The sequence below is a fragment of the Pseudopipra pipra genome, chromosome 5 (assembly GCF_036250125.1).
Source record: "Pseudopipra pipra isolate bDixPip1 chromosome 5, bDixPip1.hap1, whole genome shotgun sequence".
Classification (NCBI taxonomy): domain Eukaryota; kingdom Metazoa; phylum Chordata; class Aves; order Passeriformes; family Pipridae; genus Pseudopipra; species Pseudopipra pipra.
Window position 1 is genome coordinate 8314456 of NC_087553.1, and position 14878 is coordinate 8329333.

Here is a 14878-nt window from a genome sequence, read left to right on the forward strand (position 1 = left end):
GAAGTGTGTGGGGAAATGATGTCCTTCCTTCTTCTGCTCCTGCTCAGAGCAGGAGGGGACCAGAGGAGGGGACCTCCACTGGTGACAATGCCAGGGCACAGCGAGACGTGGTAATGACAATCCTTGTGAATGCTTCTCCCTTATGGTTTCCTACATTTCAGTTGTTCAAATGACCAGAAGGTAGCTTTGTATCTGTGTGGTTATATTGTTTGGATCTTAACATTTATCTGAAAGAAGTGAAAACACAACATACAACAAAAGCTGTGCTTTGGTGGAAATGGTCTATCACACACACGAAGTCTTATGCTGCCCTGTTTCTGGATTGTGCATTCCCCCATAGGTAACCGGTAGAGAATGCTATGTTTTTTTAATCACACTTCAATTTATTGTGTAAGTTCTCCTTGGAATATGACTTTAACACTTGCCTTAGAGTTTGTTCTGTTTACTGCTACAGACATACACGCACTCAGTAACTTTTCCACGTGAAAAGCAGGATAATATTACCTCAAGAACTGAGGACAGTCAGAGAAAATTAAATACTCTTTCCTGCAGAGGGCCAGACTCCTGCCTGCACTATTCAAGGCCATCCTGTCCCAGCAAAGTAGGTATCAGATAGGACTGAATGCTGCATGGGCTCTATATGGGTCTTTTCTGCAACTACATTTATTGCAAGTGTTTACAGTTTCAGTCTTCAGGCTTTTGCATTTTGATGTGCAGGCCTGTGTTCCTAATCCTGCAGAACTTGCCTATGCAAATGGTTCTATCGTCTGCTAAGGCATTTCCTACCTGATAATGTGTCAGTGTGAGCATGCAAATCCTGTTTGTGTGTGACTCCATGATTTGCACATGCATATGCCCAAGCCTACATATTTCAATTTGAGTAGGTATTTTAATACATATTCCCACAAACACAGCTGGGTATGTGTTACTCACAGGTTCCATTGAACATGCTAAAATTTTTGAGGCTGCTGCTGTTTGTAGGCATCAAGGTAGTTATAACTATGGGTTACAGTTAAAGAATAAAGGGAGGAATACATGTCATAACCATAGGGTGTATTCTTAGTATTGAACCTTGTAAGAGCATGGAAGATTTACCACCGTGAAATGGCAAAGTCTCCATTACTTGAGATATTTACAACTGGACTTGAAAAATAAGTACTCGAGATTTTCTTCAAGACCTTATGCATGAGTTGCCTGGCTTCACCTACTGCACATGATTTAATACACAAAGTATTGTTCATCTGTGAAATGAATTCCCTGCTCACATGCCAGTGTCCTAGAGTAAAATCTCACAGGGTGGTGAATGCAGATGCTTTTTGCCCTGTGAGATGCATCCACTGTGTTCCCTGCAGTGAACTGTATTGGAGCATTTCAGAACAGACCTTAAAAATACCAAGAATTTGTCTACTGCATGAGAACACGAAAGACACTGTGGCATCTTTCATTTTCCCAGGGACAGAACAGTTAAAAATATTCTTCAAACAAGGAGCAGATGTTAATGTCATTAGAATGGATTTTCATAAAAAACAAGAGTTCTGTTCCTCTTGCAAAATGCCAGTAGCTTTTCAAAGTTCTTTACAAGTCTGCCTACTTATTTCAGACTGATGGCACAGAGGAGAGTGGTGCAGCATGGTCTCTGAAAACAATCAGATACATTTCTGTAAGTTACTTGCCTGCTCATTTTAAGACTGCCTCAACGTGGACTAAGCAAAGAGCTAAAGAAACACGAAGGTGTTTGAATAACAGGAGAACAGTGGGTAGCACAGCAAATTCTCTGTTGACAAACAGGTACAGAAAGGATTAGGCTTTCCACGGAAAGGCATGGTCTGGATGGTGCACGTGCCCCTGTCAGGTCCTGAATTCACTATTGTCTCAAAAGAAAAAGGATTCACAGGCTATTTTGATCAGCTCACTGAAAATTCTGCCTTGCCTGCAGGAATGGTTAAAGTAAAAATAATAAACAAAATGTTAAGTGGCTCTCTGGACGACCTCTGGACATTCCTATTGTTAATACAAGTAGACATTGGAACCTTCTACTAATAATTTACTTTTGGAAAGCTCTCACATCTCCTTCCTCCTTCTCATTTTGCTCCTTTTAATGTTGAAAAGCTAGGAAAGGCCCCAGGAGTTCATTTCATTGCTGCAATAGATGGTCCTACACTAGAGCCATTTGACTTGACTTCATTGGCATGAATGACACCTCTCAAGTGCTCTAGTTTAGTGTTTGTTTACTCTAGTTTCTTTCTTTTTCTAGTGTCTTCCTTAGGGGTTTTGCTGTCCTAGATCTCTGAAGCATCAGAACATACAAGGAAAGCAGGTTTAGACTCCAGCCCCATTGATTTTCCATGCTTTAGATGCCCATATGAATTTTTGAAATTATCTAGAAGATGATTTGCCTCTTCCTGCTCCATATGTAAGATCTCCACCTCAGGGCCACAATGTACTGAAAGCATCTGTCTCAGTTAAGTTACTGAAGTAAACAACAAACATTTGGCTTCCAAATAATAAGGGGATTATTAAGTGCAAGGATCTATAACTGACTCAGATCATCCTCCCACTTATTTTTAAAGGGATTGCAAGCATGGCAAAATTTTGTCTGTGTCAGCTTCTTTCATGGGAACCATTTCTGTATTGCTGTAAACTTAGGGAGCTGCTGGATCCCCACCCAACCCAGTGTGAACGCCTGGCATTGCATGGGTTGGCCTCGGCTGAGCCCTCGTTCATGTTGCAAACTTAGTCATCAGATGTCCCCATGGCTCTTGTTAAAACAGTGATGTGCCTCAGTTGAACAGGCCTTATGACTTAAATGATGGGCACAACTTAGAGAACAGCTGACAGTGAAGCCTCCTGGGCACTTGTTACGACCCGCCCCAGAAAAAGGGGAGGGGGGTAACCCAGGTTCTTATCAATAATTCCCTTGGGGTGGATTAGAGTGAAACGACACTGAATAATCAGTGTCTGAAAACATATATAGGTAGGGTTTATTTTAACAATTTTGTTTTAACAGGTATGTTAGCATTTTGGGATAACCCCTGGGGGGAAAATGCATAAGGGAGAGAAAGGAAAGACAGGATAAGGGTAAGGGAGAGTAAGAGAAAGAAAAGCTGAGAGTGGAAAGATGTCTATAGTCACTGCCCACGAGGTCCAGCGATGGAACTTGGTAGTTGCAGCTTCCATGTCTGTCAGTTGAAGTGGTGGCCTTGATCTGTTGGGGGTGAAGGAGGGAAGCCCCTACATTCAAAGAAGTTATGAGGTACTATATCTGTGGCTAGTGTCACAGGCCATGCCACGAGCCTCCAACATCTCCTGGGTCTGCGCTGAGTTTCGGTGAGGGGTCTGGCAAAAGGGTTTTTCCCGCCTTTCAAGATTGGCGGGGGAAGATGGGCTTTGATGGGCCATCAGAGGTATAATGCAAAAGTCCTGCAGAAGTATTCAAAAGTCCCTTGGCAATCCTAGAATGCATAAATCATTAACCATTTCAGTCTCTGACAGCACTCACCAGAGCACCCACTGTGCTGCTCCCATGGGTTAGCCCAGGTCCACTTGGCAGCGTGCTCATCGCCTGGATGCAGTGGATTAACATCCACGTGTCCAGAGTTGCCTCTTCGATCTTGCAGCTTTGCAAGTGTGACAAATCATGGTTGTAGCAATTCCTGACAGGTTAAAAAATTAATTTGTGGGACACCAACTTGCAAAGCATTACGAGCAGTTGTTGACAAGGATGCCTGTCCCATATAACACTACAAACATCTGGGCAGAGGAGGCTGATACTGTTTGGAAGTGCAGTTTGCTCACCTTATTCATCTTGAGTTTCATTTGCTGGCAAAAATGGCAATGTCTTGAGGATAGACTTGCATGGACAGTGTTGCTTATTGGTCAATTAGTAGGCAAATGAAATCTCTTCTCAGTAGTGTTGTAGAGGTATGGGCAAGAAGACGCAATTTGTTGTTTGAAGTCTTGAAATAAAAATAGGCTGACCATGTGAATTGTTTCATCTGGAGTGAAGTTCTCCTCCAGACTTTTATAATTCAAAACAGTCTTTGGAAGAGTGAAGAAGGAGAAATTGAGATTCTTATGATTGTCCTAATGGGGCTATTTTAAAATGGTTCTGGAGTTTATTACAAGTGAAAGAGGCTTCCCTTCTTCCTAATGACTCAATAAATAGGTCAGATTTGCCATCTAGAGCCATGTGTGACAGTGGGGGCAGATTTTCCAAAAATCTGGAACTGTTCTTTGTAGATGTAGAGTATAATGTTTTAGAGGATAATCAACTTGTTTTTATTTTAATTCTGAGTGGAAACAGTTTTGTTGGTGAGCACTGCAATAACCTAACTACTCCAGGATATATTGAAAAGAGTGTAGAGCTCAATCAACTGGAAAAAAGTTTCTGAGATGCAGTAATAAATAGAGACCTCTATTTGAAATCTGTAGGGTTGCTTTGGAACCCAGTTCATGGTTTCATAAACATCAACTCTTATGTCTGACATCTGATTAAAATGTATGTTTTGGAAGAACATGATATGATCTCTGTTTAACTAATGCTCTTCCAGAGGGAAAAATTCTGATTCTACTGCAGTGGTAGGAATGTCTTTTCCAGGAAGAGTAAATGTGACTCCCTTCCCATCAGCATTTTTTAAGACTCTGTGCATTCACACTGCCTTATATGTTCACTTTTCTTTGAGGTTAGAAAAAAACCCCTAGAGATGACCTACCTAGGGCACCCTCATCTCATTTGCAGATCTCTCTGCAATCACAGAAGTGGAATTCCTGTTTTACTTCCTTTGCAATCAGCACTATTGGCCTTTCCTTCCTCCAGACCAGGATTCCAGTATAGTTTATACGCTAAAAGATGGGAGTTTTAATGTAGTTTAGAACAAAGGGCTGGGTCTGCAGAAGGTATACCTGAAGAAATAGCAACTTCTTGGGGTACTGCAGACCTGTTTCTCAGTGTGAAAAAAACCCCTGAGCTTATACATGCTTGCACAGGAATCATTCAAATATCTGTGAAGCACAGAATTGTTACTTTTTCACAAAAGTCTATCTTCTTGAAACTGTACAGAGAGTTTTCAGGAGGGGAAAAAATGCAGTTATTGACAGTAGGATTTAAGCAGAATGTAAATTAATATCAATGTCCTGAGAAAAGTGCAGCTTTTGAATTCTTAGAAGCTCTGAGGAAAAAAAAGTCAAGGTTGATGCTTCCTTGGACATCCAGCATCCTCCATGGCTTTGTGCAGAGGGTTGCCTGGGTGTTCACTCCAAGGTAAGAGTGCCACCTACTGAACCCACACATTCCTTCCCACAGACAGGCGAGCTTGCTTAGAGATTTCCCTTTGGAGCACTAATCCATCCACACCCACTCTTGCAATTTATGAGGTTTAACAAGATCAGAGACTGGAGTGGAATGGCTGCAGGACTGCACAGTAAGTGGTTTCAGTTTGCTCCCATTTGTGGGCTTAAAGAGATATGGGAGCCAAGCATGTGAAATCATGGTAACTGATGGTGCCTCCAGTTAACTCACTGTCTGCATTTCTGTTTTCTGCTTCATTCACTGGATTAGATGGAAGAACATTGAGGTTAGGTTGGGTTTAACTCCAGCCCTGTTTTTAATCCTTTTGTTAAACACAAAATGGTTTTACCTTGACTGCAGTTGAGCTTGAAGGAACTTCCCACCTCCTTGGATTTGTCCTTGTTTGGCAGTCACCTTCAGTCTTCTGATCTATCTGATCCAGCTTGACCTTTCACAGGTTAGATTGGATGCAAAATGCTTAGGCAATGATTTACTATCGAGTTCCCTGGACCATTATTTTATATCTGGGTACTCTTGGCAGGCTGGAATGTGACTTTCCTAGGAGCAAACACTTTTGAAGGCATCTCTGTGCAGTGCTGAGGCTACTCAGTGCTCAGAGAAGCTGGCTAAGCAGAAGCACTTCTTGTGAGAGCTGAACAGGAAGCAAGCATTTGTCATTCAACTTGAGCAGCTGAGAAATAGCAGGAATTTCTGTAACTGGGTGGCCCAGGCATAGAAAAGAGGATCTATTAGAGAGAATACAGTAAAAAAAAAAAAAAAATAAATCATATGATCACAGAGCAGAGGAGGGCGAAGGGAGGGGAGGAGGATACAAGATAGATAATGAGCTTGACAATACACAAATACAGAGTGTCATTTACGGGAGCGTCAGGACCGACTGAATGGTTAGCCTGTGGGGTGGAAAGAGCATCCAATGAGTCTCACATGCCTGAAAGGATAATGGCATTTTTATTATCTCATTCCACGCCCTGATCATCCGTCCATTTGCTCGCTGGAGCTGCCAGCAGTTTGCACTGATTCATACGCTGCAGACATGATCAGCAGATCATACTGCAGGCAGAACTCATCAAGCCTTTCCAAGTGAGTCGCCAATTTATTATGATATCTGTATGGGTTTAGCCTTTTGCTGTTGTGTAGGAAGTGCTGGATGGTGACAATGGGTAAGGGAAACAGAATGGTGGAACAAGTTGGGAAGCTGGTTTAACTGGGGAATAAGCACTGGATGCAGATTGGGTTCTTTTTCTTCTTTTTTTTTTTTTTTTGTCATATCGTGCTCTATCTTCTAAAGGAAAATTCTTTGTATTTATGCATTTCCCTTCCCTGAATTGCAGAATTTAAATTGCTTTGTTCAGTGACAGAAGAATATGATGGAAGGACTGGTTGCTGACTGGAGTTCTGTTAGTGGGAAATTTGCAGAAGTTTCATAGTTTGTGTGAAAGCTTTTGCATAACTCGGATTGCTTAATTCACCGAGTAAAGAGTCCTCATGGTACATTCATCCCTGAATGTGGGAGGGAAGCCAGAGAAGAAAATCAATTAGCCTGTGTAATATTGTCAACAAAATAATCTACTTTATTTGTGTCCTGTATTGTTGTTTTGTTTGTCTGCTTTAGGTGTTGAGGGGTGGGAAACCGGACACCACTATATTTCTAAAATGCAGTGATTTATATCAGGGTTTGGTTTAAAGGTTGGGAGAGGTTTTGAAAAGCAACTAGGCTTTCTGGATGCCTGTTTTTCAGAGTTTCCAGCATGAAACCCTGTGCTCTTAGAGGGAAGGGGAGCTTAGGAATTTCCGAAACTTAGCCCTTCCAAGAAGAATCTGAAATTCTTCAATGTGATTTCAGAAATTGGACAATAAATAATAATTTAATTAAGAGTGTGTCAAGTGGATTCTGTGTGTACGTGTGTGTGTGTGTTCTGTGGCGAAATACAGCCACAAGCCACAACAGCCCTCCTTTATTGCTGTACCGGAATGGGGAGCAGCCGTGGCAAAGCACCAATTTCTCTGCAACCAGTGCAAGGGGAAAGCAAGGGAGGGAAAGGGTGAACTAGGTGAGATTTGGACACTGTGGTGATGATATAAGTGGTGAAAACCACGGCTCTTGATAACTCCTTGGGGAGTTATATGAAGTGCGTTCACCGCAATCAGTAAAATTATATGTGAGTGAAAATAATCCTATTCTCTTGAAATGTAATTAGCTACTATACTGTTGGTTTCCTGTATCTTGGGAGATTTGGGTGCTATTGCAGCTTCTAGCGAGAACAGACACACCTCGACAACCAGACATGGGTTTTCTTCTCTCAAGAATCACAGTAGCATGCTTGGAGAAGAAAAGCAAAGCTCTCTTTGGTGGGGAGTCTGAAGAGAAATCAAATGGGTGGCTGAAACTTGGTAACCGATTTGTTCTCTTTCAACAAGAATCTCCGTGATCTCAGGCCAAAAGAGGGAAGGCACCTTTAGCATTACCCACACAGGCTTCTTCAAAGCATTGCTCAGAGAAATACATGATGAAATACTGTCCTTCCCAGGCTGAGGCATAACGTAATCATTCCAAGTGCTCCTGTCTTCTCAGGAGATTGCAGTGGAAAAGGAGTATTAATATCCTTATAAGTTAACTCTCTGGAGACTCTCCAGGGAAAAAAGACGAGGCTGCAATTGCATTATTTTGAATGAGGTACAGTGTGATTGTTAACTTCTTGCAAATGTCCTCTAATGACCCCTTTCCCTCAGATCATTTGATCTGCATCGTTTAACGATATTTTCTACGTTTTCAGTGTACTTGTAGTATTTGTAGAGAATTTTGTAATTGCTAAATAGCTGAATATAATCCTTTTAGAATTTGATACACTAGAAATTAAAGGCAGAAGTTCTCATCATAGCCAAGAAATCATTCCCGTTGGCCTGAAAACATAAAATCTGTTTAATAGATGCATAGGGATTGACTTGGATTGGTTTGCTGGGCAATAAAGTGTTTACTGTGCAAGTTCCTAGGGAAAGCAGAAGTCATCTTTGCCAGCAGGTAGAATGTTTTCTTCCAGCAAATTATAACTTCTGTTTAAACTTCACAGTTTGATTGTTGGAAGCTCGCTTTTTCACAATATTTTCTTCATATTGTAGGTTACATTTTCTGTTTCTTGGCCAGATTTTCGAGACTGATAATCACCTAGCTTTTTGAAGGGAAGAGAGGGGTTAAGGAGGACACTTCCCCACAGGCAGCAGTAGTGTTAGTGGCACTGTGTTATCTGGTTAATTCTGCTCCAAAAATTGAGGCCATTAATTTTCCCTTGAAGCCATCACTTTCCTTCTTTCTGGTCTTCTCTGTTGACCGTGTCCTTCATTTCTATTCCACAGTGGGCGATGGCTCGAATCCTTAATTTCTGAAAGCCTTTTTACATTACTGAGGTAAAATAAGAAGGACATAATATAACCGAAGACCAGATCCTCAAAGATGTTATCCTGTAGTGAGGCTGATTGTCTCTGTTTTAAAAGCTAAGAATCCCAGTCACGCTCTGGAAATGACTCTTCCTCAACAGTGGCAAGTCTACCAGGGTCCAAGAAATAGGCACTTTTTTACGATGTCCTGTCTGTTTGTGAGCTGCAATGTTTATATCCAACAGTTGGAATGGTCATTTTGATGCAAATGTGTTTAAGTGTGTGTGGACCCACAGATTTATGTTGAACACTGTAGTAACAATGCTCCATCTATATGAGCATTCTTGATGTATTAGTTGTCGCCACCTGAACGAAATACATGTTCCTGGATCTAGGAACTTTCCTCATAATGGATCAGAAGAAATTTACTGGAAGAAATGGAGTATTTTTGAGTGGGACTGTATTTGGTGGAAGAAACATTAGACAGAGACAGACAAGATGTTTCTCAGGAAACATCTGAGATTTTGCAGCCTTCTTGCCTCAGTGAAAGACGATTTTCTTTTTTCAGCACAACCAAAACACTGGGTCAGGAGCATAAAGCTGGAGTAATCTGTGTGGAGTTTTGGGCGTCCACCTAAGTCATGACTTTGAGAATCAAATGTCTAAGGTTTTGTCAGAGAACAAGCGACTCTGGGGAGTTTCATGAAAACTCCGAGCTGAATTTTCCACCCTGTTTAAGCCAGGAACTCGAAGCTCTGTGGATCCCAATGCCTGAAATGAACTGTGAGAATTGTTTCTGATGAAAGGTAAATTTAGTAAAACTAAGAAAATTTAGGGGAGTTTTGGGCAGAACTGTTTCAGAGCAGTTCAGAGCAGAACTGGTAGCTTTGTCTAAATGAAAACAATTGGAAATACTTTTGTTAATTAATTTTTTTTACACTTTCTAAACGAGAAATTACTGAGCTGCACCACTGAAATGTTTTTTTAAATAAAATATTCCAATCTTTTGTAGAATATTTTGATTGAAATTGACCTACATTTTCAAGAAAAAATTTAAAAGAAAAAAAACCTTAAATGAAGGATTTGCTTTCTTGTTTCAGGCAGAATTAAAATAAAACAGCCCTGAACATTTTCCATAGCACTTCACTCTGACAAGAGTTTTTGCTTCTGCTTCAACAAAACCAGAGAATTCGTTGTTAGAGCAGATCTTAAATCCAGATAGCTCCTCCACAGCCTCACTGTTGGCATAGATGTTCAACTAGTGTCAGATAGGGGTGATAGAACTTCATCCTGCTTCTTCATATCCCCGTCTTTCCCTCTCTTGACTAACCTCCACCCTGTTCCCAATTCCAAGTAAAACAAGAAAAGTCAAAAAAAATAAGGGAAATTCTCAAATGCAGTCTTGGTTTTTCTGTCCATACATAAAGCAGATGCACTAAACTAGATAATCAAATGTTTAAAAATTCCACCAAGAAAAACACTTCCCTCAGTTGTTGAAATAATTGAAATATGGAGACTTTACTCACTGTACATTTTCTTTCCTTCCATATTTTATTTTATAAAAGAAAACATTAAAAAAACTAAGCTTGCTTTGCACTATTTTCATGTACTGACATTTGATTTATATTTTGAGATGTGTAAGCTCTTAAGTGTAGCAAAACAACTTCAGCAAACTGAAGTCTCCTTGACTTCAGGAAGGCAGTTTACATTTATGAGTAGCTGCCAAGTTTATAATTATATATCTCTGTAATGTTGGCCTTCGTACATTTATCCATTCCAATTTTAATTCTCCGTTTCATAAAATCTATGATCAAATTTTGGAGCCCAAACTAAGCTGATGTCGTCCCTTTTAATTTAGGACTCAGCCCTTTTATTCTCCTTCTCTGCTTTGCTTTTATTAGTTGCTTTCTTTTTGTGCTGATGTGCAGCACATATTGTTAAAGCCACTTATCAGAGCCAGAATTTTACAGCATGGAAACTGTCCTAATAAGGGGAAAAAAAATAGCCTTTTATTGGTGAGGTAAGAGAAGTCAGGCAGTGGATAATTTTTCTGCTGATTGAGAAGGATAAGGTGTGGTTTGGCAGACATCACATTGGTTTGGCATTTGATGACATGTTTCCTCTTTTCTGCAGTTCAAATCCTTTGCAGAGTTGTCAGTCAGGGAAGGCTTCCCCCATGCTCCCCTTTGCCTTTCCCTGCCCTCTTCCTTTGCTTTTTCACAAGTGTTCAACATTGCTGTGAAATCTCACTCTTGACTCTCAAAACTGGATGTGGTAATGAGACATTTTTGCAAGTTTAACAGTGCCATACTGTAGTTGCCTTTTTGGGGAACAGCAAGCACATTGGACTACAGTTTTCCACGTGCATTGTTCTACATGTAAAGTGTCAGAAAAATTGCACTTTAGTCCAAGGCATTGCAATGCAATTTGTCTTTTCTCGAAAACCCATTATCGAAGCTAAATTCTATCAACGAGGTTTAGTTGATGCTTTAAATCTGGGTGTTTGGTTGTTTTTCTTTTTAATCTGTTTTTCTTTCCAATTGCTTTGAATGCACATATTGAATTCCAGAGATGAGCAGCACATCCCAGGCTTAAGTATAGGCTTCAGATCTGAAGTCAATATAGTTCTATGGCTTTTAAATTGAGTTATGATGAGCAGAGTTTCAAGTGAGGGCAGAAGCTGATATTTCAGTTTTTTCATTCCTCAGTCTCTGTCTCTTGGTAACTGAAATACAAAGCCAAGTATTGGCTCTGCTTAAATTCACTTTGTGCTGCACCAGGAGACCAAAAGTGATGTGCAGTGGCTGCTCCCTTCCTACCCCGTGCTCTGGTGTATTTCTTTGATTGTAGGAGGAATAGTGGTTAACCTGGTCACTAAATACCTAGTTTTCTCTGTTTGCTTATTTTCTTCTGAGTATTGTAAGTTTGCTTGTGTTGTTTGTAAAGCAGTTTTTTTCCTTTCCCCTCCACCACAGTAGTTCCAGAGTACGTATCCTATCATTGTTGAGGTTAGCTTACTGTAGGGAAAGTGTATGAAAGACAAGTGGATGATGATAATAAAGCAGAAAAGAAAGGTAAACAGCATTAGTTGTTGGATGTACCAGTTCACATTAAACAAAACATACAGATGCACCATTAGGAATGGGCTACTCCCAAAATCTTACTGCATAACCAGGGTTTTTTTGCTTGATGCCTGTTTGTATTGAGACTCTTCTTCCTCAAAGTTAGAATTTCTCTTGAAGATCAGGGACTTGGCTAACTTTGTTGTCCTCTTTTTTTTAATTTCCATCCACCACTTTTTCATATACCTTGACTAAATAACTGTGAGAAATATTCATGTGACAAAAATTTCCTATGAGCAAGACTGACTCCAGCAGAACCTGGCATACCAACTGGAGAGGATTAACTCTGTGCAAGAAATTTAACTCTGACTCTTTTTCAGGTTGCTTTCAATCTACTTTTTACTTCTGTTTAGGAGGATCTGGTCCTGCTGGTTCTCAAGCTAAATGTTGCTGCATTAGTGAACAAAAAAAAAAAGATGGTTCTTGTTCCAGACAGCTTAAAACCTTATTGAGAAAATATCTCCTAACTGGTGTACCAGGCATTTCAAAAATTTGAGAAAGCAGGAAGCAGTCCATGTGCACTTGTTTTCCTTCCCACGATTCTCTAAGAAATGTGGAGGCCTGTCCTAGAGGTGTGTCCTTGAGACCAATGCACTTGTTGCTATAGGATGTAAGATTTGGGATTTTGTTTTGTTTGTCACAGCCAAATTGCCCACAGGTTTTTTTAACCAAAGAATATATTACATGTTTCTGATCAGGAGGTTTTTGGCTTGCCAAATTCTGTCTGCAATATGTTCAGCACTGGAGTTGCTTCAATGTAATTGCAGAAGTACCTTCTAGCATTGTAACTCTTGCTGTCCTGTCACATTCCTTACTACAGGTTTTTGTTGTTTGGGGGTTTTTATTGGGTTGTTTGCTTTTTTGTTTGGTGGTGGGTTTTTCTTTTTTGTTGTTTTTTTTGTTGTTTTTTTTTTTAAGTGGAGTTTGTAACTGAGCAGTTGGGTCATGACATGAGTGAGCTTCACAAGCTCAATACACTGTAGGTTTCAGCATCCACAAATTATGTGTACCATCATCACACACTGACATGGTCATGGTAGAACCTTTCTAGTCTCTTTGTTCATTTTCAGGTTGTTCCTGGTACAGCTTCTGTGAGCTACAGCAGCATTCCCCATTACCATGTGTTTTCTTTACTCTTTCTATTATTTTTCCCTTTCAGTTCTCCCTCGATAGCATTTTACATGACTATTTTGCAAAGTCCAGATGAAATGTGTTCCAACCATTCTGTATTCTCTTGCATACTTTAAAAGAAGCACCCCATTTGTGTGTGTTTTGTGTAACACTCATCTTTCCTCTGTGAAGCATGAGATTTTTAGGATTGTGCTTCTCCCACAAGAGGGAAATCACTGGCATGTACTCTGGGTGTTGTGCATCTTGGCCTTAGTCATCTGCCTCCTCCTGGAGCTGGAGGATCATCATAGACATCATGTCAGCAGTTTTCTTTCACAGGATTTCCAAAACCCCCTAAGCCTAATTAGCAGAGGCCACAGCTGTTTCCAAAAGCAGCTAAACTTTTACTTCAGTTAGAAAGACTCAGCCTGAGGACTAATTTTCTTCTAGTTCCTCTGTTAAATTTGCCATAAAGGCAAACCAGTTCTCTGCAAACGTAGCTTTTACTCAAGTCTTACCAACCTGTTAAAAAACTCTCTTAACACTGTAGCAATGCTATCTTGGGATTCCCACCAGTCCTTATCTATATGGCTGTGAAAGTTTCCCACTTGCAGCACGTTCATTAGCAATAATTTGCAGCCCATCCAGTCAAGAAGAAATATTCCTGTCTTGTGCATATCTGAGAGCTGCATTTGGTCCTTTGTCATTTTGAGATAGCCCTGGGGTTAATTCCCTACTTGATTTCCTGGATTCTTCTCTCTCTTTCAAACTTATTCAACACTCTATTAAGTGATTTGGTAGGAGACAGTGTGTCCCATCCAATCCTATGTTTATTGCCCCTGAACTTAGGAAAGTGAATGCTCTAAACCTATGAAAAGATGTTTGTTTCTGCTACATTCTGTGTGCTATTTGTTTCTTGTGGTGTTCTGCCTTGGCAGTCATGCCAGTGTATTTTCTTTCCCTCAGAAGGACATGGTTATCCTTTTCACAAGATTCTAGCAAGCAGAGATTTTGCTGTTTAGGGCCTTGTCCCTGGTTTTTTGGTCCCTTCTAGCACTTTTCAAGATGCATGACATCATTTCAGTGAGAACCTGAGTCCTGCAAAGGCTGGTAGTATTGCAAGGGTAGGTAATAGGGAGGTTTAAGCTTGGGAGAACTTAAGGCACAGGGCTCAAGGTGTGGAGGAAGAAGATAAAGACAGCCATTAAAATGCCACTGGGTGAAGAGTGATGGGGGCTGCCTGGAACATGAGAAGAAATTGGAGAAGGCACTGGAAGAGGTTCTGGGGAGCTGAAATAGAGGAGAAAACCATTTAAAAGTTTCCTGTGTAATGTCACAAAGCAGGTAGTGGGGCCTTAGCTGGAGCTTCTCAAATATTTGTTAAATTTGTGGTAGTATTTTGAGCAAACTTGGGACAAATGTACAGAAAAAACTGTTTGTATATGCTTATAGCTATGCATTAACACTGACAGTCTGTCTCATACTCACCTTGAGCTGGCAGAAGCACATGTAAGTAGATCCAAGAGCACCTCATGGGCAGAGGATTGCTAGTGTTTCAGTTATTCCTGCCTTCATTACACCAGTTGGTCTTACAGCACCGTATTGGTGTAGGTAATGCTGGTTGTGCTGGCCATCCCAGAAATGCATGATTGTTTTCACTGAGCATTTCTGTGTGTTAGTCAGATGAGCGCTGGAGCACAAGGGATTTTGAGCATCTCATCCACCTGTAGCACAAGAGGAGCTAAATGAAGTCTTCTAAATTCCTTATTTAGCAACTTTCGGCATGTTAGCTTGCATTAAGAGCAGTCTTAGCTTATTTTTGTAATATAGAATATTGCTGATCCCTTTTTTTTACCTCTTAGCTGCTAAAGCTATCTTCTTCAGACAGTTGATTACCATATTCTTGTTTACTCAGTCACCTCAGTCAGTTGAGTTTTGGTAACAGGTTGGACCACACTCTTTGTGA

General features: G+C 40.5%; 1 protein-coding gene across 13 annotated transcripts in view; it reads left to right on the forward strand.

Moving 5' to 3' along the window:
• CALD1 (caldesmon 1) overlaps positions 1-14878 on the forward strand; it is a 196902-nt gene that overhangs the window by 135183 nt on the left and 46841 nt on the right. Inside the window, exon 1 of one of the 13 annotated variants that reach the window (XM_064654352.1) lies at positions 6141-6388. The exons of the other annotated variants lie outside the window; for them this stretch is intronic. Within the exon in view, the coding sequence (XP_064510422.1) occupies positions 6342-6388 (47 nt within the window). The 5' untranslated portion in view covers positions 6141-6341. Of the gene's footprint in view, positions 1-6140; positions 6389-14878 lie in introns of those variants that run through there. 13 annotated transcript variants of the gene reach the window in all.